At 45.4% G+C, this 27195-nt stretch overlaps 1 protein-coding gene across 6 annotated transcripts in view; it reads right to left on the reverse strand.

Moving 5' to 3' along the window:
- The window catches only part of POU2F1 (POU class 2 homeobox 1), a 108675-nt gene extending 88733 nt beyond the window's left edge, over positions 1 to 19942 (reverse strand). For all 6 annotated transcript variants that reach the window (XM_072361238.1, XM_072361095.1, XM_072361019.1 and 3 more), the window contains exon 1: positions 19840 to 19942. In XM_072361238.1, the coding sequence (XP_072217339.1) occupies positions 19840 to 19903 (64 nt within the window). In that variant the 5' untranslated portion in view covers positions 19904 to 19942. The remainder of the gene's footprint in view (positions 1 to 19839) is intronic.
- Positions 19943 to 27195: the final 7253 nt, after the last annotated feature.

Here is a 27195-nt window from a genome sequence, read left to right on the forward strand (position 1 = left end):
TGAAAATCTGCTTCTACTGCAAGTTTAACTTCTGGCACTCAACCGCAGTTCTGCATCATGCTGCCAGTTTACAATCCCAAGTTGTAACACATTTACAGACTGCCTTTTCCTACACAGACTTCGAAAGGGCAAAAATTTTCTTGCTAGACCACCGTAAATACAAAACAGGCTTTTATTACTGTAAGACCACCCTCTCAACTCTTAGGACATAACAGTGAGCGGAAACAAATGTATCAGTGCTACAAGCAGTCTGGCTAGTGTGTTCTTTGCATTGAGTCTCTGTAACAGTATCATACATCTTACCTGACCAACAGTGCCAGGAGAACTTGTGCATCCACACGTGACACAAGGTATTATGCAGCACTCCCTTCTCAACCCTCCTTTGAGAACACTTCTTACTCTCTCAATTAAGTAGAAGACATATTAATGCTGCGGCTCAGCATTATAATAGCATACTTAGTAAAAACGTCTAAACACACATAGTCCATCACCTGCCTTAACTGCTCAACAACTGACCACATAAAAATCAGGCTTGTCTAACAGAAGCACTGTATCCCAATGTTATAGTTCAAGGGAGCCTCATCAATCCCTGGGAACATGACACAAGCATCTTGTGGTTGCAAGCACACATTGCTTCTACTTTTTATATAGAAATATATATATATGTATATGTATATATATATATATGTGCATTTCAAGCATCAATTTAAGCCAGGTGTTGTGATCTTGCACTGTTTCTTTCCCTCCATGATCACAGATAAACAAGCCAATGACTCATAGCTAATAAGTGAGGTGAGGAGCTAGTTGCTTCAGGTTGAGTTTTTACTCAATGATCCTGTAAGCCTGGGTGGCTAACTCTCCCAAACCCCCAGAAAATGAGAATAATGAAGAAATAATCACCAGTGCTCCTAGTAGAAGCATTTTCACAGAAAAAATAATAAATAAAAAATTAAAAGAAAAAAAAAAAAAAAAAAAAAAAGCCCACAGCAAAAGATCCAAATAATTATTATATGGGATCCATCCCCCCTCCTCCCCACTGCCAAAAGAAAACAACTGAAATCTAGCAATACATATCTCACTTAAGCTTTCTATTCACAGGCTGGGGCGGAGTGCTATTGTGAAGGCACAGCTCTGTGTTAAGCGCCCTGCAGCCGCTAGGCATGGCTTTATGTTTGCATTCTATTTGCATTGCTTTCACAGCCACAGAGCAAGAAGTCTCACCGAAAAGATAGTTAAAACTAATTAACAATGGCAGCGTTACCAAAAATAAGTGGAGACACGGGAAACTAGGTGAGCAAAAAGAATCAGATCGCGACAACCAAGCCATGCTTGCGTCACAGAGCACAAACCGCAGAGGAAAGTCAGAGGAGGAATTACATTTCTATGATAAAAATGGGGGGTTGAACATGAGAGAAAAATGGGAAGAAAGCTGTGTAAGTTTTCATTCATACGAGCAAAAATTCCATCTCTATTCTTTCCCTTTTGAAATACCATAAAGAAAGAAATACTCCAGCTGTTAATTTTTAGATAGCTTTGCTTCTTTTTCCTTTCTGAAACTTGAAAAGTGATTTCAAACCAGTTCTTACAGTTTCCACCCCTCATTAGGAAATTGTGATCACACGGCCAAAAGCACTGACACCTGGATGAACTAAACTGCTTGCCAGCGTTACAGCAGGAAGAAAGGGAGAGGGGAATTCATCAACTGCACTGCTGAATATGAGTTCATTTATATAGAAAAAATGCGCATCTTATTGCATGAAAGCAGTATGAGAAGAAAAAGCCTCCGCAGTGGCACATCATCTTAGTGTTTAAACAATCAAGTGTTCAGAATGTCTCTTTTAAATATAGAAAAGAAACACATCCAACACTGCTTCTCCAGCAAAGGTTTGGGAAATGAAAATATCAGACATCCACATCCTTCCTAACAGGTCTGTACATTTCTTCTTCAGCGCAGGTATTGCACAAAGTAAAACAAAACAATACTAACTGAGTCCAACCCCGTTGAGCTGAATAGTCTCTAGGTTTGATTTCATTCTAGATTAAAGAACAGAACTATCGCAATATACGAGTACCTCATCAACCATGATGGTAACAGGAATTCCTTCAGCTTGAAAAAGACGTGCCACAATCACAAGCTCTACACACTCAGAACTGAAATCACCCTTCGAAATCACATATGAAACCTCGTGATCCTCACTGAGACCAATAATGTTTCCATAAATGCTCTTTTCTCTGCAGGAAGCTCTGTGGACAACTGTTTAAAGATACCATTTCAAGGACACTTCTCTCCAGTCTGACTAAATAATCAGGCTCATGTCTATCACCCTATCCCATAATTATTTTTTTCTGCCCACATATGAAATATACTATTTACTGTAAACAACTTTATTTGTTCCTACGCGTTCAATGCTACCTAAGAAGCTGATGGATGACAAACAGAGGCCAATGCAAACACTGTCAACCAAATGCCAACCTCTGCCTAAAATCTTGAGGTTGCTCAGATTGAACACTGCTCTTACTTGCTTTTTTAATTGCATATCTTAATAGCTAACTGAAAGGGAAATAAACCTAAAGAGCAAGTCCATTGATTCTAAGATTTCTTCTTCGCACTGTGACTTCTCTCTCAAGGAGCATTTATTCCAAAAACACTTTGCGATTACAACAAAGCAAATATCCCTCCGCACCTGCTACGCCATGCATGAGGTTCACCCACACAATGCACTGTTACAGGCTGAAGCGTATGTAGAACACTCTTTTCCTGCCTTATCCTTCTCCTGTTTCCTCAGATTTTGTGAAGACTTTTTGATAACTTGCTCCTCTACCTTTGTGCTTCTCCTCTCATCTTTTCCTCCACCCATAACACTGCAGCAGAAGCAAGTATGTGTGTGCATTTTTGTGAGGAAGAACATTTAGATGCTAAGAAAAAAGTGCCTAAAAATATCTCCTTCCCCAAGCCTCAAAATCCAGAATTAACTAGAAAAAGCGGAAACAAACCAACCAGCTTAAACATAAAAGCCCTGGTTAGATTACTGAAATTAATCTTGCCTTCTGTTTACTACAGAGGGAACCTACACTTCCCAGCAAATGCAATGTGCTTTAAAAACTGGATCACCTAACATTATTAAACAGAGCCACATGACATGACCATCACCCTACGTGAGGCCACTGCCAATGGTTTTCATTTGCAGTAGTACTGATCACAGACTAACCATGGAAAGTCCACGGTGCTTGTTGTACGTGGGAGTCTGGATACACAGAGAGTCCTATTCTAGGCTCCCTTTTGGAACAGATGTCCAACTTCAGCACTACAGCCATCATCTACTCCGACTGCAGTGGGAGACTCAGTAGGGACATCTCAGTAGGTTTCACATTAGCTAAGAATTTAAAAGCTTTTAAAAATAAACACAAGCAGGTTAAATGTGAATTTGTCAGGTTAACAAAGACATCTTTGTCAAATTTTGTCCTGTTAACCACATACATATTTGCTTCTGGGGTATCATTTGTGTGTGTCAATGAGAGAGGTATTTCTCAAGATTCACATTAGTTTTCTAAAGAGAAGTTCTGAACTCAGAACATGGTTTATTCTAAGACAGTTTCTGTAAGACTGGAAATCCCCAAGGGCTACATCACCATCACCTTTTCTTTCTATTTGAGTGTGATATTAGAACAGCTAGCTTCTCCAGCTTTTTGCCTTAGGTGCAGTACCTTCTACTGTGCTTTGGGCAAAAAATAAGATGCATGGGAATGCAGTATTTCAACAGCTAGCAGCGTATTTGTTTCAGTGAAATCACGACTTCATGCTGGAAGGACAGGCATCTGATAAAGAATGTCCCTTTTCTCCAGAAAAGGCACCTTGCACACAAATCTACAAACATACTGTATGCTAAAACAGGCACAGCTGTTTCCTAAACTGATGATTCATTATCTGTAATTTAATGATTACTGCTGAAACATGTTTCATTTTATTATCAATTCCTTTAACATCAATACAGCAAGCAAGAAGAAACAATAACTGAGGTCACCAGGAAAACATCGTCGTGAAGGATGGATGCTGGCAGCTAACAGCGAGTCAGAAAGTAGAACCGTGCTATCACATCTGATGATTAAACTCAAAGAACATCAAAGAGCGCTCTGGCAGTAAAACATGAAATGAGGAAATGTTGGTTGGCTTTTTGTTTTGGTTTTTCTTTTTTGGCTTTCCCAACAATGGGAAAAAAAAAAAAAAAGAAAGAAAAAAAAAAAGTATTTGTATTGTCATAGCACTTCTAGCAAGTTGATATTAAAAAGGAGATTTCATGCCAATGTCGGCTGTTTAATCAGATAAAAAAGGCTTTCCTATTTCCCATTGTATAGATCAAGTTGGCTACAGGAGCCACACAGAGCTTTGAGCAGCACATTTTTCCATGAGGGCTGTATCGTTTGATCATAGCAAAGCACAAGGGCTGCTGGGTAATCTGAATGCGAGCGGAAAAAAAGTGAGCCAGGCAGCCTGCTGAGGCCAGGATAACCATGTCATCCTGGCATCCAACAGCAACTCCCAAACAGGCCGAGGGGTGGGGAGGACCCTTCATCTCTATGCACAAACTCATGGACATTCTCTCAAGGTTCCCAATTAACATTGTATGTGTTTGTCAGAACTCATCAATAGCAACTCTGAAATGCGCTTCTTACAGCCAGCTTCCCTGCACTAAGATTCTCTTGATTGGCTGCACAACATCAAATTTCAAATCTTTACTGCTTTGGAAGGTTATACACTGAATTTTTAAGATAGGTCTTTGCAAAGCACATAGCAATTTATGAAGCCAATAAATGCCTCTAAAGAAAGAAGTTTTATTACAAGAGGACAGGGCGCTTCTGAAGGGGGGTCTGTGCTGTTGTTCACAGCTTTCCCCAGCAGACTGGTAGCAGCAGAGGACCCATGGGTAAGGTCACCTGCTATTCAGAACTAAGACAGACGGACACATTAATAGGTTAATAGGTCAGGCAGGACCCCCAAACAGGATTGAGTTTAGAAACTCAGCTTTCTACCAAGCATAGTCCCTGAAACACCACCTCCCTGATATCTGCAGCCTTCTAACCTTTCCATGGTAGCAAGCAGCCCCTCAGTCAAGACTTTGCTTTCTATTGTTAACTCCTCTTTCATACATCCCAACTCTGACCCAAATTTGTCTCTGGGCTGCAAAGCGGGCAAAGTAACCTAAAACATCACGTCAGCTCTTCACACCCAAATTCTTTCAGAGCTGCTGATCCAAAGAAAAAGCCTTCAGAGCTGCAGCCAAAAGTACCAGATCACCACCAGCAGCCCTAGCCCTTGAAAATCCAATTTAAACCACTCTTAGCTGCTGAGTCATGAAATGCAAGCTAATTACTCGTCCATACTTCCACCAACATTAGCACTCTCTTTAACAGAACAGCAGCATTAGTACTAACTTACAAGATTGCTTATACAAAGTCTAGAACCTAAGCATGCAGAATTGGGTACTATTGTATTAGGTCATTTTCATGCTGTATTTTCAGCTAAGAATCAACAGCACTGAAATGAAGCTATTCCAATTAAACTGTTCCTTTTCTGGATCCCACAGCAAAACTGGTCCTCATAGAGGAATCAGGAGTGGAATAAAGAACACTGACAGCTTATGTTGTTTCATTATTTAAAAGAAAATAAGAGAGTGAGGGGGTGAGGCTTCCTTCCCCATCACAACGCTCATCATCCCATTCTCCTAAATGTGAAGTCTGAAACAGCAGCAGGTTATGTACTGCAGATACATCATAAGCCTGCCTGTTCATAAAAGACAATATGGGCACTCACACTGTAAAACTGATTTTCGCTTTTTCCATTCCAGGCTTCCATTCTTTTTCACAAGTACGGTGATCATTTTTCCCAAGCATTCTAGAAAGCTGCCTGTGCTCCCCCCTTCACATGAGGAGAATTTTCACTGCCGAGGCACCCGTAGACCAGAGCTTTAGATTCCAAGTATATTCAGTCTGATAATAATTGCCACAGAACTATTTCTAATTGTAACACAAGCTCAGGCAAACACTGCTAGGATCTGAACGATCTAATCTCCACCTGACTGAAAAGTTTCAGTTAGCAATTTTTCATATATTGTTATGCCAGTTTGTCATTAAGAAAGCACTATTCCTACCAATAGCTTAATGCTTAGAAAGGAACAGAAATTATCAGCTAAATTACAGCGTGCTACGCTGAGAAGCACACAGATCTCAGTACCAAAAGATTCAGCAATCAAACTGCATCAGTACTCTCAAATTAATAAAACAGGCATTACATGCAGATAAATCTGCATTTTTGGGGGAAAAAAAAACAAACATAACATTTAGAGATTTTAATTCAAGCTATCTTGGCAATAACATGTTTATATTGATTAAATACCTACTAAACACAACTGTTACCAGCATACGCGAGACCATCTTCACATATGTAACAGGAACAATAGCACCAGCAACAGCATTTTGCAGTCAGCTCCGTATTAGAAGCGTATTACAACAACATCTCAATCACATTTCTAACTCTAGTTGCAGCGTGCCAGAATTCAACTTCCACGATAAGCTCATCAGAAATGACAGGCTACACCACCTATTTTTTTCCTTTTGTCTATAGAGACAACTGCAACTTTAATTTTCCAGCTCTGTTTTTCATCTTCCTCGCAGGCTGCCTGCGACATTCTCCCATTTGCTGGTGGATGATTTCAAGTCTCCATCTTTCTTCAGAGGAAGAAAAATGTGAAGAGGTCATTTAATTCTAACCTCCGATAAATGGATGGATGCTCAATACAATTTAATGCAAATGATAACCGCAGTACTAAGCCACGAGAAGAAATCCACACATCCTATATTTTCCCCTTTTGTAAGCGTGCTGAAAGCTTTTCTACTAACAACAAACTTTGGTCCTACAGAAACCACCTTTGTTGAACTGAAGCAAAAGGTGAACAACCTTTCCCTTGCCAATGCAAGACGTTAAAAAAAATAAATATCTGGTATGCCACTTAAACACACTTTGTGCTACTCAGTGATAAGAAGTCTGACGGCCTAGAAGTCTCAGGCGACCTCCGAGTTAAGCCATTAAGCCAGCACTAAACAGACAGCCAGTTATGCCAACAAACTACGAGCATCCCAGTCAAGCTCAATGTTTTTACCACATTTTATTGGAGGCTCAAGTTGAAATCTTATCACTTCACAAACATGGGAAAAATGCTAAATACTTCTCCTTAGCTATCAGAATGCGGCAGAGGATGCGGCACTGAAGGCAGCCAGCACTGCTACCTGTGAAATGAAATGGAGGTGTGCAGCCCAGAGACAAATGGAAGTGCTCAGGGAGCAGAAACAGCTGATCATTTCCAAAGGCTGATGGGCAGGAAGTTTCCTGGTACAACCTGCAGGTCAACAGACCCTTAAATGAGAACAGGAAAACATTTTGCCTGCTTCAGGAAAGAATAGGACAAAGAAAGGCAAGTCAGAATTGAACAAAATCTTCTGGGAGAGGACATAACAGGTCACTACTATGCTCCCATTTTCAGTTTGAGAAGTACAAGCATTTCTCTCAGCTAGCTACAAAAGCATCTTCCTCTCCATTCCCAACACATCAGAAAGCTTTTGGGGTTGACACAGCTATGAATAAAGATAAGATAAAGACAGACGTAATATCCCAGATTTGGGGGATGAGTCTATATTAAGCAGCCATTAGATTTGAGAGACCTGGAGCGCATTAAGTTGTTGTTACTGAATAAACAAGCCCCGGGATCACACAGAGATGCTTATCACCGCGCCAGAGCTGAGGAAAGCTGAGAAGAGAGTAGACTGCAGTGAAGTCACTGCCCTGAATTCGTGACATCATAATTGTTTCCATGGCAACTGGCGAGTCTCAAGCACTGGCCCTGCCTCTGCTGCAGAGCCACCGCGCACCTGTACCGCCACAAAAGAAACCTCCTTATCCACATACACCTATTCAGCAGCACGGGAAATAAGATATTGCGGGGAGCAAATTGCCTTTCAATGCCTCGTTTTGTCCACCTGGTTTGCGACTTCTTTAAACGCTCAGGCACACAGAGAGAGGCCTGGTGAAGTATACACGTGATGAAAAGGGCCTAATTGAAAAAGTGATGTTTTTCTTCCACTGAAATGATAATTTTTCCCATACGGAGTAATTTTGCTATTTGTACTTTCTCTGTGCGTACATCCACAGCCATATACAACAAACTTGTGCTCCAATAGGAAATGCGGGGCAAGAACTCCCAGGGACAACAAATAAACATTCATTTTCTAAGCTGGGCAGCCAGTGCAAGTGGGACTGTCATACAGCAAAACACAGCGATAGCCGGCACGCCGAGAGCCCAGCCTTCCTTTTGTTTAAGGGCTGCCCTAGCAGGGCCTTCTAGCACTGGCAGTTGTTTCCATGCTCACTAAAAGCAGTGCGGCAATCTGCGGGGCTCTGAGAGCGGCCACCTAGCAGTCTGCTTGGAAATAAAACATCATCCTTTTCCTCTATGCTGGCCTTTCTCATGGATGCTCCCCAGAGTTTTCATATCACGTAGTAATCCCACTTCAAATGTTGCACAGTTCAGCCTTGAAGAGTTGATGAGCACCAAAGCAATCACTTCCAAACAAATTTTAACAAGTAGATCACACCACATAGCAAAGTGTATTTCTTTGCTACCTCAGTAGTTCTTAAAAACAATCTCTTAAGACTCCTGCCAGACCAAAGAACACCTTCACAGAGCCATATGCACTGAGTCAATCTGCCTATGGAGTTCCAGTGTGCACTGGTCGTCAGCTTCTAAGGAAGCAGAACCACATCCTTGTTATCAATTAAACCACATTTCTATCCTGGCTTCGTGCCTTTGCTGGACACTTTCTCTATTACAATCAAGAACACTGATTACAGCAAAGGCCAGAAGTACTAAAGCAGTCTGCCTGTCCAACACCCGGACTTTATAAAGCTTATCACAATAACTACACTCAAAGCTGATGCTGCAAACAGGGTGAGGAGTTTAGATACAGGTTATTAGTAGACAGCTGCATCCACAACGAGTCTCCCATGTTCTCTTAATATTAATACACATAACTAAGAACAACAGCCACAACTTGGATGACAGTGTCACAAAAATCCCTAACCAACCTGTCACAGAACTAAGCCTGTTCAGGAAACAACTGCCCATAGCAGCCCACATACTGCAAGAAAGCTGTTGAGCATATCAACATATTCCCTGCTAATGAAGGGCACGTTCAATTTCTCTGCCTTCCAAGTGTTTGGGGTTTTTTTAAAACCTTAGGGACAGATGCAGCCTATGGTGATTATTACTTCTGTATGTGGGCATATGGCCTAATACACAAAACACGGTCAATACAACTGCCACAAACTCAGAAAACTGAAAGCAGCAAGCTGATAAAACCTCAAGCAAGTTGTACCAGAAACGCAGTCAGATTTCTCAACTTCTCTAAAATAATTCCAAGCTGCTTTAAGTGTCCGTATTATACAATCCACAGATGCATCTGTGATGAGAATATATGACAAATGGCAATGACACTTCCTTCCTCATTTGTAAATAAGAACATTTCTAGCTCTGTCCCACACCATGTGAAATCAGAACTTCAGTAAATAATGAAGATCTCACTCTGCCCGCAGTTAATTTTGCATTTAGAGAGACTGACAGATAACCAGTCCCTTAAGCAACTAAAAACTAATGTGTCTTCTCTGAGCACACACAGAAAATGACAGATTTTGTCAAGACTCTGGAAAGGGTTCTTCATGCAACTTTGAAGTGATCTCACTGTATGAGGTTTACCTCAACAACAGTCCTTCTGTTAATCCTAAACTTCGCTGACGTTAACAATACATATGGAGAATGAGAGGACAGAACTTCTGGTACATCTTTATACCTGACATTTTTAATTCATATTAATCAATACTATTAAAAGAAGAAACAACTGAATTTTTTTCTAAGATCTTTAAAGATGCCCACAACACTAGACTTAAAGACCAGACTTAAAGACCCCACAGTGCAGAAACACTGCCTGTTCCTCCTATCCCCCCACAAACCAAGGTGAGAAACTCCATCTCTTTATGCCTTTATTCAAACTACCACATAGCAAATCCTTCCTATTGCTGAAGAGTTCATTACCCAAACTGACAGAAAGCTGAAGTTAAGAAGTACTTAAATTCAATGCTATATCCTTTAAACTTAGCCACTAGCTTAAAATAGCTAGTTTGCTACAGATAACGTTAAAGATGTGCTATAAAATATTCCTGGATCTATTTTCAATTTTAACTATGTTGAGAATGGTATTAACAAAGTAGCTTTTCCAACACAAACATGGTTCAGTCACATTCTCAGGAAGTTTTATGACACTGGGCTTTAGTCAGTCCTCAGCATGTTTTGAACAAGTCCCTGTGCTGCCACAGAAGGGAACCATATAAGGTGCAACCATGATGAAACTAGGTTACCAAACAAGTTAAAATGTATTGTGATAAAAAGCAATTTTACTTCTTGGAACTCTGAAGGGAGATTATTCTTTATAACGCCGCTGCTTCCTGCAGCAGTGAGAAAAGCAGCAGCCTCCCAGTAATCTCAGAATTATGCAGATTTCTGCAGTCTGTGCCTGTAGGATACTTCTGGAAGACACTCAAGACCCTCACAAAGTTGAGAATCTACTCAGCTGTGGATTCTTTCTATGCTGCAGTTATAGAGGCTGAATTGTTTTTAAACACACCAACCCCTCCCATCTTCCCCTTATCTTCACAAGGTAAGACAGCAAAAAAAGCTTCCAATTCTCTAGTTCCCATACAAGCAAACAGTAGGAAAGATGTAAGAGCAAGACCCAGATTGCTCCACAAAGCTGTGTGTGTAGGGCGTGCAAAGAACATCATCTTTCCAGAACTGTTATGGTGCTGACGAGCACTTTAGGGTCAGAAAAGAACCACCTATGAAACCTGAAATGAACTGAGAGTTAAGTGTGAAGTCTATTCTATTTTTGTTTGAAAGAAGGAAAAGATCAAAAATCACCATACTGGCTCACATGCAAGATACACCTGACCTCCTCCAACAGCAGACACCTGATGTAAAACCAGGGTAAACTCAGGGACAGTGCCTTTGGTTATGTTCCCAAGAACGTAGGAACACTGCTCTCTGTGCTTGCCCGAGCTGGATGTGAAGATCAATGTGCAACAGAATGCTAAGAGCTCCCTTGAACTACCTTGTACAGGCAAACGACATGTAAGCAGAAGAGGTTCAGATGATCTGTTTTCTAGTTCACACTTCCACCTAACATCTCTTCTGACAACGTGCATAAAAATCATAAAATAACACTGCTGCTACTTCAGCATCATTTTCTAGCACAATGCTTGGCTAAGTTTGATAGAAAGTACTGCAGCCAAGCAACTGAGGGCTTCTTACTCTGATACAAACAGCCTAAGCAAAGAGCATCCGTGCCTGCAGTAGATAGCTGGATAAAGGTTAGTGATGCTGTGAGATTCAAGCAACTTGCCACATTAAGACAGAATAACTCACCTGAAGTAAGGATCTGCTAGACTCTGGACTAAGTACACACACAAGTTCTCAACTGTTCTGAAAAGCATTTCCATGTACCCAAGCTTAAGATCTCTACAGCTAACTATATTCTAACTGAAATGGAACAGCAAGTATAAATAACTTTACATCTTTTTTTTTTTAAGGGAACTGACCAGTACTGGACAAACTCATAATTTACACTGTAAGTTCAGATCAACACATTTAATAAAAAAGAGCCACATATTCCAAACACTGAGAACAGACATCATCATTCAGACTCAAACACTGCCAGCAGAAAGCTGTTCCTCCCTTTGCTCTCCCTCCCTCCAGTTTCTCCATGCAATGCTACCCAATTTCTGCCAAAAGCTAGGGCAGTTTTACATAGCCTTTATCAGAACAGACAATAATCCAGAAAGTGACAGCCCAATACTCTCCCTGCTTATGTTCCCACTTCTTTTTGGCAGCAACCCACCCTTAAATTGGATTAAGTGTAACATGAACTGTACCCTCAGGTACGATGACAAAGCAACTCAGACTATCCCTCGCTCATAGATTTCAATCAGAATTATCTGGGCTACTCCAGGCAGCTTAGACCACAGTCTCTGCTAACCCTGCTAATTTTAACTGAAATGGATTAGACAACACTCATGTGGGCAGACCCAACGAGAGATGCAAGGGAACAGCAAACCTCAACAGTCAGAAGCAACGGATGATGTCTTTACTGCTACAATTAGAGCTAGAAGAACTCACTCACAGCCCAAGCTTTCCAGCGCGTTTCCCAAAGGGTGTGCACATGCACTGTAGGACACAGTGGGAAACACTCGTAGAAGCTGGTAGGGAACTGGACAGCATTTTCTGGCGTTTCCATCTCTCTGCAGCCTTCAAAATAATCAAGTTCCAATACAGATTTAAACCTACAGCTGAAAACTGAAACAGGAGCGATAACCTTTTGTACTAAAGATCAGCAGGTAAGAAGCAGAATTATGGCTAAATAGAAAGGCATCTTTGCAGTAGAATTCCTGAAAGAAACTTAAAGCACATTTTTCATTCAGTAGACCATATTAACTAATATATAAATGAGTGATTCATCAGATGTCTGAGTCATTTTTACCTTTATTCACTGTATACTCCTCCCCTTGGGCTATATCCAAGCAGTATAAGGCTACAACTCCACACTGGTATGGTCAGGCACAAATTACTAAGTCACATGGCATTTTTCAAATCAAACTGAATCATCAGAAGGACAAAGAGAACAAACAGCAAAAAAGCTCACTGCAAAAAGGATAGCAGCTTCCTACCAGCCCTTAAACCCTAAAGGAAAAGGGTAACAAGCTACATCTCCATCCTCATTCAACAGGTTCTTGTGCATATATTTTAAGCTTGCGATATTTACAGTTTAAGTAATTTAGCTGTTTGTAGCTTTCTTTTCTAAGATTTCACACCATGTCATACAGTGTGAAATACAGCCGTTTTACAAAGGCTGCTAATATGCTACTTCATTTCTGTACAGCCAGAGCTGATCTCTGGGAAGAGGGAAAGAAAAAGAGAAGCGATGAACAGAAGTCTCGTTGGCACAATGGCACAATTTATTGAAGATGCATCTTTTTCAAACCCATTGTGTTAAACAGCTGATACAGGGATGGATATCAGACAGAAATCTAGCAAAAGGAACAGTGTCTGTAACTTCCTAGGTACTTTTGACAGCATGCCCCCTTTGGAGCCACAGCCTCTCTCAAGTAGGTAACTCTGAAACAATAGGAACCACCTATAGGTCTTGCTGAACTTCTATTTAAGAAACTCTATCACAGCAACCATTAACACAGTCATACCTGTGACAGCACAAACCATGTCCAACTGTCAGCATCTGTTGGTTTCTAAGCTACTCATTTACTGAAGTGCAGTTTCATCACTAGTAACCTCTGTAACAGACTGTTGCTAGCATAGGAGGCCCAGCACTGTGCCCATGGCCATACATTCCCATCACTTCCCTTGGGCTAGCACCATCTGAGATCAAGTTGAGCTCATCAACTGAGGTTGTGCAGTGACTCACATCACTCAAAAGTGAAGCTATACAAGGCAACTAAGCAAACTAAAACGCTTGCGGCTCCTGAGAAGAGGAAACTTGATTCTTATTCCTCCTTCCCCCTGCTTGGTTTGATCCTCTCTCTTACTGTGTCCCTTAATGGAACTGAAGGCTTTTGTTGAGCCAACTTCAACACACAAACTTGCAATCTAAAGTAATGTCAGGCTAGTTGATCCACCAGGTTAGCAAGCTAACCTACATCATCCTAGCAATCAGTAGATGCCAGAACCGGTACCAAGCAAATGGTATGATCACACAGACAAGAGTGCAACACCCCATTTTATAAGGGCATATAGCAAGAGGACAAGGGGAAATGGTTTTAAACAGGAAGAGGGTAGATTGAGACTAGATATTTGGAAGAAGTGTGAGGTGGTGAGACACTGGAACAGATTAGCCAGTAAGGCTGTGGGTGTTCCCTCCGTGGAGGTGTTCAAGGCCAGGCTGGATGGGGCTTTCAGCAACCTTGGCTAGTGGGAGGTGTCCCTGCCTATAGCAGGGGCTTGGAACTAGGTGGTCTTAAAGGTCCCTTCTGATACAAACCATGCTATGATTCCATGACTTCCACCAACAGGAATGCCACCAGATAGAATGGCACTAGGAGAAGACTTGAGTCAACGTATGCGCTTCTTGTCCCATTCTTCCATCGGTGCCACTATTTGTCTAAACACAACACAAGCCATTTCAGAGAGCTAGACCAACAAAAAACTATTATTTTTAGCAAGGCCTGTTTTCTGCCAACTTAATTCCCCAGACAAGCTCAGCAAAGGAATCAGGTGAGAATCTGCACCAATGTGGGGAAGGGGACAGGAACACACAGGGGGAGGAGGCTAGACTCGGACTGATTTAAATTGCCACTGAAGTGCGTTCCCTACAGCAGACTCACATCACGCTGTAGTTAGAACTGACAGTAATCTGTGCCTTTACAACAGGAGGCCTCCAATACTGATGAGAACACACAAACATGTCAGCACAGAAGCATCCTAAGCAAAGTTTGACCTGGACACAAGCTTGTACAATTACATGCACGAGCAGAAGAAGCACAGCATTATCTTCAGAAATGCTATGAAACATTAGCTAATTATTCCCCCAGTAACATCTCTGTGAAAACATTCTCTATCATGCCCATTAAACCGATTTAGCCCAAAACTGCAAAGCAAGCAAAACTGGTGACAAACTCAAGATTGGAACCCAGTAAATCCTCTGCTCCAAACCACCACTTCATCACTCAAGTGTGCTACTTATTAACCCTAAACTAGTTCAGTTAGTCAGTAGTAGTCTATTAAAAACAACAAACAAACAAAAAAACAACAAAAAACCCCACCACTTTTGCAAGGACCTTCTAATGCATTAAAGAGGTAATTTCTAATACAGTAACACTAACAACAGCAGATATCTCCTATCCAGTTGTGAAATAAGCTAGGGAAAGGAATAACACTGACATTTTAAGTAATTATTTCTTCCAAGGAGAAGAGTAAGTGCACATGAAGCAACATGAGGGTCAATTCATACAAGAAATTTAATCCAAAGAACAATAGAAAGGAAAATGTATTTTTGTGCATGCTTTCCATTAGCTGTTGTCAAATAGTTCCAAGTAAAACACGAGCAATTTCTCAATATACACTAAGCAAGACTAGCATCCTTCCTTAAATGTACCAGTTCTCCCGCACTCGCTCCAGCAAAGCCCACACTTAACTTGCTTTGTATTGCAGCACAGCACAAAAGGGAAAGGGGTGGGAAAATTTGTCAACAGAGAAGCAAATCTCTGCAGCAGCAAACAGCACCGTAAGCCTACCCAGCAACACGACACGGTCACTCATTCACATCCCAGCACGAGCGCCCAAATCAAGCACACCACATTTGGGACACTCCAGTCATATTTAATTTTGCTCAACCCCTTTGAACAATAACTTTGTCGCGGAGATTGAAATGGGTCGTGAAACAGCATCATTTGCCAGGACTGTCACTGAATCTCTCAAGATAGAAGTAATAAAAGCCTAAGTGTAAGCAGCCACCTAATTGTCAACTGTATAAATTATCAATAGCAAGATTGCTGTTTTATGGGCAGCAACGGTTTGATGGGAATGGAAAGCATTGCTGAGAAAAAATAACTGTCTAGATACGAGCATTAAACATGCTGCAATCAGATTGAAGTCCCGAACTCCAAAAGAGCTAAAATTTGATGAAAGCAAATGAATAAATTATTGCATAGTACAAACAACTACTGCAGAGAATCAAGAGAGAAAACAAATGCATCTCAGGAAGAGACAAATGCTATTTATTTGAAAGAAAAAAGGAAAAAAAGCAGGATGACAGATCAATCAAACAAAAGCATTCTTGACAGGAGGGACAAAACATTTACCTCAAAATTCTTTGCATCCTTGCATATATGAACATAATGAGAACAGCCAAAAGGTGCCGCTTTGAATGCGGATTTACCACTTGAACTTTGACAACGATTATTTAGGTGACAATGACAGTCAAGATCTCATTTTTCAGGGTATTATTAGGATTGACCAGAAGTAGGAATAACACAGCCTAAGAGACTTCTAACAGAGAATCTGTTGGTGCTTCACAGATTTAAAGGACGGATGGAGCTGAAGGTTACCTCACTGATTCCATCAACTGAGGCAGCTCCACATCTCATCATCGCTGCTTGCTAAGACAAGCATCCAGAAGCTATTCACATTCAGCATCAGGAAGTCAGTGCAACACTTACTTGCTTGAATTATTACTGTGGGCTAATCTTTGAGAAATTCTTAGTGACAGCGAAACCAAGATTTTTTTCCTCTTAAGATGACAGGGTGGGAAATTCGGGTTCTCTCCCTTACCTCTGAGGAAGGGAGGGAGTTACCCCTAGCTCCTATAGTTGATAATGTTACCATACTGACATCCACCTTCCCAGTTCTGCTCTTCATGAGTAATAACAGAGCCAATTCTTTCATCCATCTAGCTGCTAGACTATGAGTTTTGGTCAATTTGAGTGGGACTGGGGGGGGGGGGGGGGAAGGAAGGGGAAGGCAGAGCCACCTTGATAACCATGCAAAGGCAACCAGACTGCACAATCACTCACTGAGGAAGACGAGCCTTCTTGCTCCTGTCCCTGAGAACAGCTGCTCAGAAGACAGCAAAAATACAGGAACACAACCCCCTTGCAGCAGTTAGGAAGCACCAGGACAGCAGCACAACCACCCACCCTCACTGCAGCCAGGTAGTCCATGTGGAAGGAAAAAGGTGGAAAAAAAAACATCATGTCTTTTATTCTCTCACCACTGGCAGGCAGAATCTGATGCCCACTGGTAGCAAAGTACAGAAATCCTTGCTCAGGACTGAGAAATAATACCTCAGCATTAGTCCTAACACCTTTCAAAAAGCAAAGACGAGGCCAGGGTAGCAGGGTATCAGAAAGGGGACTTTCCACTAACACACTGCTGCAGGCTTCATTGCCAAAGACGTTTCTATCTGCATCAAGCTGGATATTCCAGTACAATTTTTAACTACAACACAGGCTCAGAAAATGTTTGAGAGAAACGCATTTGTATTTTGTCATGTAAATAACTGCACACGGAGCCACAAACCCCAGCTGAGCCGTAAGGCTGCACAAGGCCGCTGTCCGGCGTTGCGTTCTATAAAAATTACTAAAACGTCAGGGACAAAGAAATTTTGTTTGCAAGACGCAATGTACATTTTTATCATCCCGGATAAAATATCTACAGTCTCAGCAGTGGTTAAATTGCTGCTATAAAGGAAATTGTCCTCAGATAAATGGTTTCCCTATGAGAAGGTTTCAGTGCTACACCTCACCCCAGGTCAATAAATCAAATTAACTGCACCTTGTCCTCTGGCCAATGACATCATCGGCTTGACCACATCTCGCGAAGCGAGTGCAAAAACATATGCTATTTAAGGCATGAAATCATATTACGGCTTTTTGTCCAGCCAGCCTCGGTGCTGTTGGGCTGTGAAACAGTCAGTCACCTCAACAGTCTCATTACCGCTTCCACTGATTCTTTTTTTTTTTCCACTAGTATTCAAGGCCTGCCTTCGCCAAGGGTGAAGCAAAAAGGATAAATAACCGGAGCCGTTCTTTCTGAAACCCAAACGCTTTTCATTCGGTTGCAGCGTGGTGTTTGGAGAGAAATTAAATGTAGAAACCAAGTGCAAAACAGACTGACCAGCGCTCGGCATAGGAACTCTCACGGCGTTTCAGAGATGTTTACATGCTAATGGGCGCAGTTACTGGGAAGAGCCCTGCTGCTGGGTCCTTTTCTCCACGGGCTGAAAACAATGGTCACTAATGAAAACCTAGACAGCTTTATCGAGACCCGTGCCCGCATACATGAATATTTTTTGTTTTTAAAGTTGCCGCCTCTTTCTAATAAAGCAGTCCATTTGTTTTCTAAGTAGCCCCATATCTGGTTTAACGCTGAATTACTGCAGACAATTTAAGAGGATTAATTTCAATTTCCACTTGGTGGTCTTACAGCACAATCGCTGCAAACTTATCTTCCTTCCTAGGCCCTGCGCTGCCTAGTGGCATCTTTTTCTTTTCTTGAAAGCCAAATCTAAATGGGAAAAGAAAAAACCCACAGCCAACCAGAAGAGTCAGATACAAGCAGCGACAAAAGCATCTGACACACAGCACTGCTAAACTGCATCCACACCAAGCAAAAAGAAAGCGAATAAGATTATCCTCAATGTATTCAATACTGTTTGTGCTCAGAGGGAAGAGGAGGGCTGTTTGGATTTTGAGTGTGTCTTCCGCAGCTCTCTCAGTGCCAGGAAACGTAAATTAGGTGCAACTCTCCTTTAAGGAAAAGAAGCAAGGACAAAGGGACCAAAAATGCCCAAGCCTCAGCAAAGCAAATATGAAAGGCGCAGCTTTACAGTCCTGAGTTGCTATAAATTAAAAATAAGCTCCTTATTTAAAAGACATGAGTGTCTGAGAATCTACGAGCAGATCTGATGCTGCTCAGGCCCCAGGAGGGTTTTGTTTTTGCTGGCAGGGGTGGAGTGGAGATGGGGGGGGGGGGGGAGGGGGTCATTTTGGTTATTAGTAAATAAATCAAGCAGCAGAGTGAGGCCTAGACGCTGCCAGAGCAGGCAGGGCCCAGCTCCCCCTCCTCTCCTCACACCGCCTGGGTTTGATCTCGGGGCCCTGTGGGTTGCCAAGAAATTTTTTAAAAAGCGAGAGAGAGCGAGAAAGAAGAATCACATTGAACCACAAAAGCACATGGGGCGAATGTAAAATATAAACACGGCGTTGGGCTCTGAGTGGCTGTTATTAAAGGTCTGAATTACTAAACATGAGAGGCGGGGAAAGCCGGGCGGCCATTTCAATAATATAAACCTCCCCGAATTAGACATTATTCAAATGAGAAGGAGAAGGGAGAGGAGGGGGGAGAGGGAGCCGGGCCCGCACCCCGCGCTGCCGGCACCGCGCTGCGCCCCCCGCACGGGGCCAGGGGAGGGGGCGGCGGGGCCGCACCCGGGGGGTTGCCCTGCTATGGGGGGGAGGGGGGGGCAAGCGAGAAGGGGGGGGGAAAGGAGGGGAAAGGAAGAGAAACGAAGAGAAACTCCGCGCACCCCCCCCCCCCTCCAGCCCAGAAGAGCGCTGACCCCCACACCTCGCGGGAGGGGGGGGGCTTTATAGATAAAGCCACGCCGCGCTCCCGCCCTCCCCCCTCTTCCCCCTCCCTCCTGGAGGCCATCCGCACCCATCCACCCCGTGCCCGCGGGCTCTGGGGGAAATAACCCCGGCCGGGAGCGGGAGGGGAGGGGGGGGGAAGGAGGAGGGTGGGCAGCAGAGCGCCAGCCCGTCTCCCACCCCCAGCCCCACGGAGCGGCTCCTGCCCCGGCCCCCCCGCCCCGCTCGGCTGCCTCCCACCGGCCCCGCAGCCCCCCCGGCCGCCAACGCGCAGAGCCCCCCCTTCTCCCGGCTGTTCTTCCCCCCCACCCCCCCCGGACCCCGCCGCCCCCCGGCGCTGCCCCGGCTGCGGGCGGCCGCGAGTGCGGCCCCGCGCGAAGGAGCGGGCGGGCGGGTGAGGAAGGGAGCGCGCGTGTGTGTGTCCCCGCACGGGGAGGCTGCCTGCCTGCTTCCCCCCCCCCGCTCCCTCCTGCGCCGTTAATTATAATAATCCTGAGTACTAATAAATTATGCTAAGCGGGGCGGGCGGGCGGCGGGGGGGCCGCGTGTGCGAGTATGAATATGAATATGTAAAATGCAGTAATGATTACCTGCCGCTGCCGCCACCGCCGCCGCCGAACTCTCATCTTGACTCGCTGCTCCTCCGTCCGCCATTTTGAATATTTTAACCAAAATCGGCCGCCCGATAAACCCTCCCCCGCTCCCGGCCCCCCCTCCCGCCCCTCCCCCCGCCGCGCGACCCCTCCCCCCGCGTCCCCACTGCGCAGCCGCCAACGAACCGCGCCGCGGCTGCGCTCTGCGCCTGCGCGGGCCCTCGCGCCGCGCTCGCGCTCCCCCTCCCGACTGCGCCGTCGCGCACGCGCGGGGGGCGCCTCCTCGCACGCGCGCCCCCCACACACACCAAGGCGGGCTGCAGCGCGCAGGCGCGGGGCTGCGATCTCTTCACCTCTGGCCGAGGCCTCGTTAACGTGAGCGCGGACGGGCGCTGGCGTTCCAGTTGCCCCCCCGCCTCACACACACACACACACACGCGCGCACATATAGACGCTCTCCGGTCCGTTGTGTTCGGAGCAAAGGGGCGCTTGCGCAGTGAGGAGGGCGGGGGGAGGGTGTAAATGGCGTAGGGTGGGGAGCGGGGCGTCCAGGTGTCGGTTAGCCGTGCTGTGAGGGAGTGGCGGTAACGGTCAGCCGTGGTGGAGGCGAACGGCGCCGGGTGTAAAAAGTTGGTGAAAGTTTGTTCATTGTGTTGGGTATGTTGTTGTTGTTGTTGTTGGGGAGGGGGCTGCGCGGAACGGAGTCAAGCGGGCTTCCGGGTTTTGTAAGCGCCCCTGCGGCTCCTGCACTGGCCGCCCCTGTTTCTGCGGCTTCTGTCTACCCGCCACGTGGCAACGAGTGGCGGGAAAGCATAGCGGCGGGGAACGGAGTGGCGGGAAGAATGGGACCAATCAACAAGAAGAGAAGAACCACTCGGAGCAATACTGCCCGGCAACAAGGGAGCGCAGGCGTGGAAGGCCAACACGGCAGCCAATCAGAATACAAGAGAGACTATAAAAGCTGGGGCCAGCAGGGGGAGGGTGCGCCACACGTGCGGAGCTGTGACTCCCGTGGTCGCCCAGCGCTGTTTTTGTTTGCGGTCGCTTACTCAAATCAATAAATTATTCATGATTTGAAAACGGATTTGGTCCAATTCATGACAATTTGGTGCCGTGACTCGGATGAAGGAGATTTGATCAGGGGTCCTTCTGGGGAGGCGCCCCGCTGATTTCAGCGGCCCCAGGAGTGGAAACTCCTGCTCAAGCCCTTCACCGACGAACCTAAAATAAGGACGCAAACAAAATAAAACCGGTAAACCCCTAGTAATCTTTGTGCACGAAGACCGAGCGAAGACCCACGGGGTGGGTAAGTATAGGCCGGTGATCCGTTCGGTTGGGGTTGGGTATCCCGGAGCACAACGACTGAGACGTCCAATTGTGGGCGGAGCAAGTGCGGACCCCTCGGTAGTGCGGTTCCCACATCCCGCGAGGGACTGGGCCACGACAAGGGGGAAGCGTTGTGAGTGTGTGTGAAGGTGCTCCGGAAGATGGGACAGAAGAAGAGTAAGCCTTCTGGTCCCATGGGTGGGGGAACTAGTGGTGTGGGTATAGGTATACCCCCTATTCCCCCAGACAGTCCATTAGGGCTAATGATTAAGAATTGGAATGATTCCCCTTCTAGGCGGGGAAAAAGTAAAGTCAAAATGATTTAGTGTGGGGCAATAAGCCCATAAAAGGGGAGAGTGTATTTTGGCCCTTTTTGGCTCCTCTGAGGACTGGGTAGTTCAGAGGAAAGTGAGTATGCCCACGTCTGGATACCTTATGCATTTATACCCTCTAAAGAAAAAGGAGGGCGGAAGAAGAAGATAAGGGATTTAGAAGTCCCAGTGTCACCACCGCCCTACATACTCCCCACCCGAACCGACGGCCCCGTCTGCCAAGGAAGGGGGGGGGTTGGCGGGGAGGGTGTCGTCGCGCCGGGGTCCGGGAGCACCGACCCGCCCCCCTCGCTGCGGTCTTCCCCTCTTTCCTCTCCTCGCGCTCTCCCCGCGGCGCCGGTCCGTCGCCGGTCCGGTCCGCCTCCGGGTCCGGGCCGTCCGATCGGTGGCCGGGCGGCTCGAGTCCCGCGCGGGCGGGGCGGTCCGAGCCGCCCTTCTCCCGGCCGCAGTTGCCGGCGGGCGCCGGGTTACGGAGGGAAACCCCGGGTCCCGGGAGGAGGGCGAGGTGGTGGCGGCGGACGACGGGTGCGCCCCCGCGGGCGGACGCTCCCCCGAGGGTCGCCGGGGCCGGTTGCCGGGTTTCCCCTCGGCGCGCCGTCCCGGACGTCGGGCGACCGAGCGGGCGGGTGGAGGCACCTCGCGGGGCCCTCGTGTCGTTTCCCTCAGCCCAGGGCCAGGTACCGAGTGTCCGCGGAACAGGGCGGAGGTTTACAAAATAAGTAAAAAAGAAAAAAAGGAGGATGGCGAATACAGGCTGGTACATGATTTAAGGGAAATCAATAAGAGAACTGTAACCAGGTTTTCCGTAGTGCCAAATCCTCATACCCTATTAAGCCAATTGCACCCAGATGACCGGTTGTATAGTGTAATAGATTTAAAGGATGCATTTGGGGCATGCCCCTTAGACAAGGACAACACGGATTATTTTGCTTTCGAATGGGAAGACCCCGATACTCATAGGAAGCAACAGCTAAGATGGATGGTCCTTCCCCAGGGATTTATAGAATCCCCAAATTTATTTGGTCAGGCCTTGGAACAAATTTTACAGGATTATAATAGAACACCGGGAACAACAATGTTACAGTATGTGGATGATTTGTTAATAGCACGGACAGATGAAGATAGCGTGAGGCAGGCTAGTGTACAGTTGTTAAATTTCCTTAGTTTACAAGGGTTAAGGGTTTCTAGATCAAAACTGCAGTTTGTGGAGGAAGAGGTGAAGTATTTGGGTCATTTGCTGAGCAAAGGGACAAAAAACTGGACCCAGAGAGAGTCGAGGGGATCTTGGCCCTAAAAGCCCCAACAACAAAAAGGCAGGTATGACAGTTGTTGGGATTAATAGGATATTGTCGACAATGGATAGAGGATTACAGTGGAAAAGTTAAATTTCTTTATAGTAAATTAAACAAAGATGGGTTACTTAAATGGACAGAAACAGATGAAGGACAATTAAATAAATTAAAGAAGGAACTTGTGCACCCTCCAGTCCTGAGCTTCCTGGAGTTAAAGAAACCATTTCTTTCTGTTTGTAAACAGTGTGGAGGGGACAGCTTATGGGGTGCTTGCCCAGGATTGGGCAGGAGGCAAAAAGCCTGTGGCTTACCTATCTAAATTATTAGATCACGTTAGCCGGGGCTGGCCTAGTTGCCTGCAAAAGTAGTAGTAGCTGCTGCTCTCTTGCTAGAGGAAGCACAAAAGATAACCTTTGGAGGGGAAATTAATCTCCCCCTATAATATACATGGAGTGTTGCAAGTGTCACGTGGGCGGTTCCAGCAGTCAGCATGGTCACTACACAGGATGTTTCACGTTCCAGTTGTTGCACGTGATGTTGTACAGAATTGCCCAGGTTGCCATTCGGCTGACAGGTTTCCTGCAGGGGTGAACCCCAGATGCTTCACATTTCAGTTGTTGTTGCATAGGTTTGAGACCAAATAAGGTTCGGCAGATGGATGCTACGGGTTTCCCAGAGTTTGGGTGTTTCCATCACTTGCATGTCACAATTGACACATGTAGTGGTTTTCTCTGGGCTGTGGCACAATCTGGACAGACTGCCATGCAGTGCATAAGAGTGTTGTACATGGCTGTCGCTGTCATGGGTGCACCTCAGGAGTTAAAGACTGAAAATGGCCCAGGATATAGAAGTGCACGTTTTGGACACTGGTGTACAGCTTGGGGCATTAAGCATACCTTCAGCATTCCTGGCAACAGCACTAACAAATCTATTGTGGAGCGTGTGCATCAGACCTTGAAGGGGTGTCTTCGTGCGCTTAAAGAGGGGGGAGGGCTAGAGGGGCTTGAGCTGTGCCCAGACGCTCTCCTCCTGTGTGCACTGTTTAGTTTAAAGCATCTGGAGAATCGGATGGGAGACCATCAGCTGACTGAACAGACTCCAATAGGTCAGGTCCTGATCAGACCTGACGGAGGGTCATGGCTCCCAGACCCTATGCCACTCCTCGTCATGGGCAGAGGATACGCCTGTGTCGGGACCCCAAGTGGGCCCCGCTGGCTGCCGGCACGTTGGGTTAAGCCGGCACCAAACGATGAGCCATCCTACACACCGTGAGGATCCGAACATTTCAGCACCGGTTTTGGTCAACGTCTCCTTGGTTAATGTCTCCAGTGCAGCCAGTGATTTGACGTCAACTGGCCAGCAGCTTGCTGGTAACAGCACATGAGGCAGCGTTGCTCCCAATGTGCCTGAAGGTATGAACTGGGAATCTAGTCTTCATGCCGGACTGATAGTTTGTGAGTGGAGGAGACCTTGTTCCTAAATAATCCCCAAGCAGTGGACATTTGGAACGATTCTGCACAACCAATAAGTTTTTGTCTTGTTATTTGGTTATGGAGTGTGATATTTGTAATGCACACTGGACTGAACTGGAATGCCACGAACAAAAAGCTGACAAATGGGTCACAGATGCAAGATTGTTAAAGTATGAGGGAATTCTGATTTCCTCCCCAAAACTGACCCTAGAAACAACTTCAGTGCAGACCCCAGCTCAGTTTCTCTATGGTGAACCCAGCGAGCCCCTAGAACATGATTGCCTTAGGAGTATAGAGGAGCAAATAAAACTGAGACCCGATCTAGATGACATGGAATTACCTACAGGGGAAAAGATATACATAGATGGTTCATCTAGAGTAGTTGAAGGAAAGAGAAAGTCAGGCTATGCATTGGTAAGTGGAAAAACATTTGAAGTGATAGAATCAGGACTATTAAGCCCGAGCTGGTCTGCTCAAGCTTGTGAATTGTATGCCCTGTTGCAAGCCTTAAAACTATTAAAGGGCAAGAGTGGTACAATATATATAGATTCTAAATATGCGTATGGGATAGTACACACTTTTGGGAAAATATGGGAGGAAAGAGGACTTATAAACTCACAGGGAAGGGGGTTAATTCATCAGGAATTGATCCTTAAAGTTTTGAAAGCTATTAGAGAACCAAGAGAGATTGCAGTAGTACATGTAAAAGGTCACCAGCGAGGACTGGATCCGCAAATTAGAGGAAATAATCTAGCTGACTAGGAGGCCAAAAGGGCCTCTCTTATGTGTATATATAAGGTAACCGAGAGGGAGGATTGCCTGGCCATGTTTGCAGAAGGTGGACAGAATCCCCTTCCCCTGCTTTGTTTCACGTCTGTGGAAAAAGAAATGATACAAATGGGGATTCGGGAAAATGAAACGGGGAAATGGATACTACCTGATGGACGAGAGGTTTTACCAAAGTCAGTAGCTACAAAGGTGCTACGGAGGTTCCATGAACAAACACATTGGGGTACTCAGGCCTTAGTGGACCAGTTTGCTAATAATTATATGTGTATAGGGGTATATAATGTAGCAAAGGGGATTGTCAATGGATGTATGACCTGCCGGAGGGTAAATGTGAAAAATATGAGGAAAAAGGATCCCAGGAGGGCGAGAATTGGCATATCGACCCTTTGCAAGGATCCAGCTGGACTTTACTGAACTCCCCAAAACCGGGAGATATAAATGAGTGATGGTGCTTAGGAGTTCTTGCAGTAATCACGTTTTGTGTGGCAGCACAACACTGCTCACATCAACCTTTCCGGTGGAGTCTAATTAGGCTTAAGGAATATATCACATGATTTTTGTATACAGGTGATAATTATACCAAGGATTCAATACCACCCTGAGGATTTAGGAGCTGCAGGAGCTGGTACAGGATTCACAGCTCTGCGCATTGCTGTAGATGAGGACTTGGCTAAAATTGAACAGTCCATCTCAGCGTTAGAAAAATCAATAAGGTCCCTTTCAGAAGTAGTTCTTCAAAATCGAAGGGCATTGGATGAAAAACGTAAAAAAGAAAATGAGGCTCACCAAAGTTGGTATGAATCCTGGTTTAATTACTCACCTTGGCTCACCACATTATTATCTCTGTTGTTGTTAATTATGGTGTTAACCTTTGGACAATGTATTTTCAATTGGGTAACCACGATAGTAAAGAACCGATCAGAAGCTGCTCATTTAATGTTAGTAGGAGCTAAATATGAGACCATAGAACAAGATGATGAAGATAACGAGATCTATGCATTAAGCCAGCAGGCACTCCAAAGATTCAATGAACAAAATAAGTTAGTTTAAAGAAAAAGGAGGGATTGTAAAAAGTTGGTGAAAGTTTGTTCATTGTGTTGGGTATGTTGTTGTTGTTGTTGTTGGGGAGGGGGCTGCGCGGAACGGAGTCAAGCGGGCTTCCGGGTTTTGTAAGCGCCCCTGCGGCTCCTGCACTGGCCGCCCCTGTTTCTGCGGCTTCTGTCTACCCGCCACGTGGCAACGAGTGGCGGGAAAGCATAGCGGCGGGGAACGGAGTGGCGGGAAGAATGGGACCAATCAACAAGAAGAGAAGAACCACTCGGAGCAATACTGCCCGGCAACAAGGGAGCGCAGGCGTGGAAGGCCAACACGGCAGCCAATCAGAATACAAGAGAGACTATAAAAGCTGGGGCCAGCAGGGGGAGGGTGCGCCACACGTGCGGAGCTGTGACTCCCGTGGTCGCCCAGCGCTGTTTTTGTTTGCGGTCGCTTACTCAAATCAATAAATTATTCATGATTTGAAAACGGATTTGGTCCAATTCATGACAGGGTTGAAAGGCTCTGGGGGAGGAAAGAGTTGTGTTTTCGCCAGCGGCTGTGTGAAAACACCCGTGGCCAAGGCTGCTTGGGAGACAGGTGCTGCCCGAGCTCACGGCGATATTAATCCCCTACGAATAAAAAGGAATTGAATACAAAGGAAAGGAAATAACAGATCAGGCTGCTTTGTGCTGAGGAGGTCTGTGCCTCCTTCAGAAAAGGGCAGTTCTGAGGAAGCCGTTCAGTTCCCCTGTCACACACCCTGGGTACCACAGCACCCCTGAGGTGTCTGTCACAAATCCACCTCTGCCTTCTTCTGTATCTACTGCCACCGAACCGAAGGGAGAAGAAACTCAGGCCCCCCTCATTTAAGGGTTTAGAGTACGTAACGGGAGCCTAGAGAAACCCACAGATCAAACCAGCCTTCGATTCAGAACTTCCAAATCAATGCAAGCGATAAGTGGGCTGAGTGACTGAACTTTGCCTCCTCCTTCACAAATTTGGCAGAGCGAAGGCAGCATTTGCTAAAATTCTTCACATCAGTGCTGCATAAGTAGATGTTATTGCTAAGCTTTGCAACGTGTGCTCATAAAAAGAGGAACCAGA

Source organism: Excalfactoria chinensis, chromosome 1 (genome assembly GCF_039878825.1).
Source record: "Excalfactoria chinensis isolate bCotChi1 chromosome 1, bCotChi1.hap2, whole genome shotgun sequence".
NCBI lineage: Eukaryota > Metazoa > Chordata > Aves > Galliformes > Phasianidae > Excalfactoria > Excalfactoria chinensis.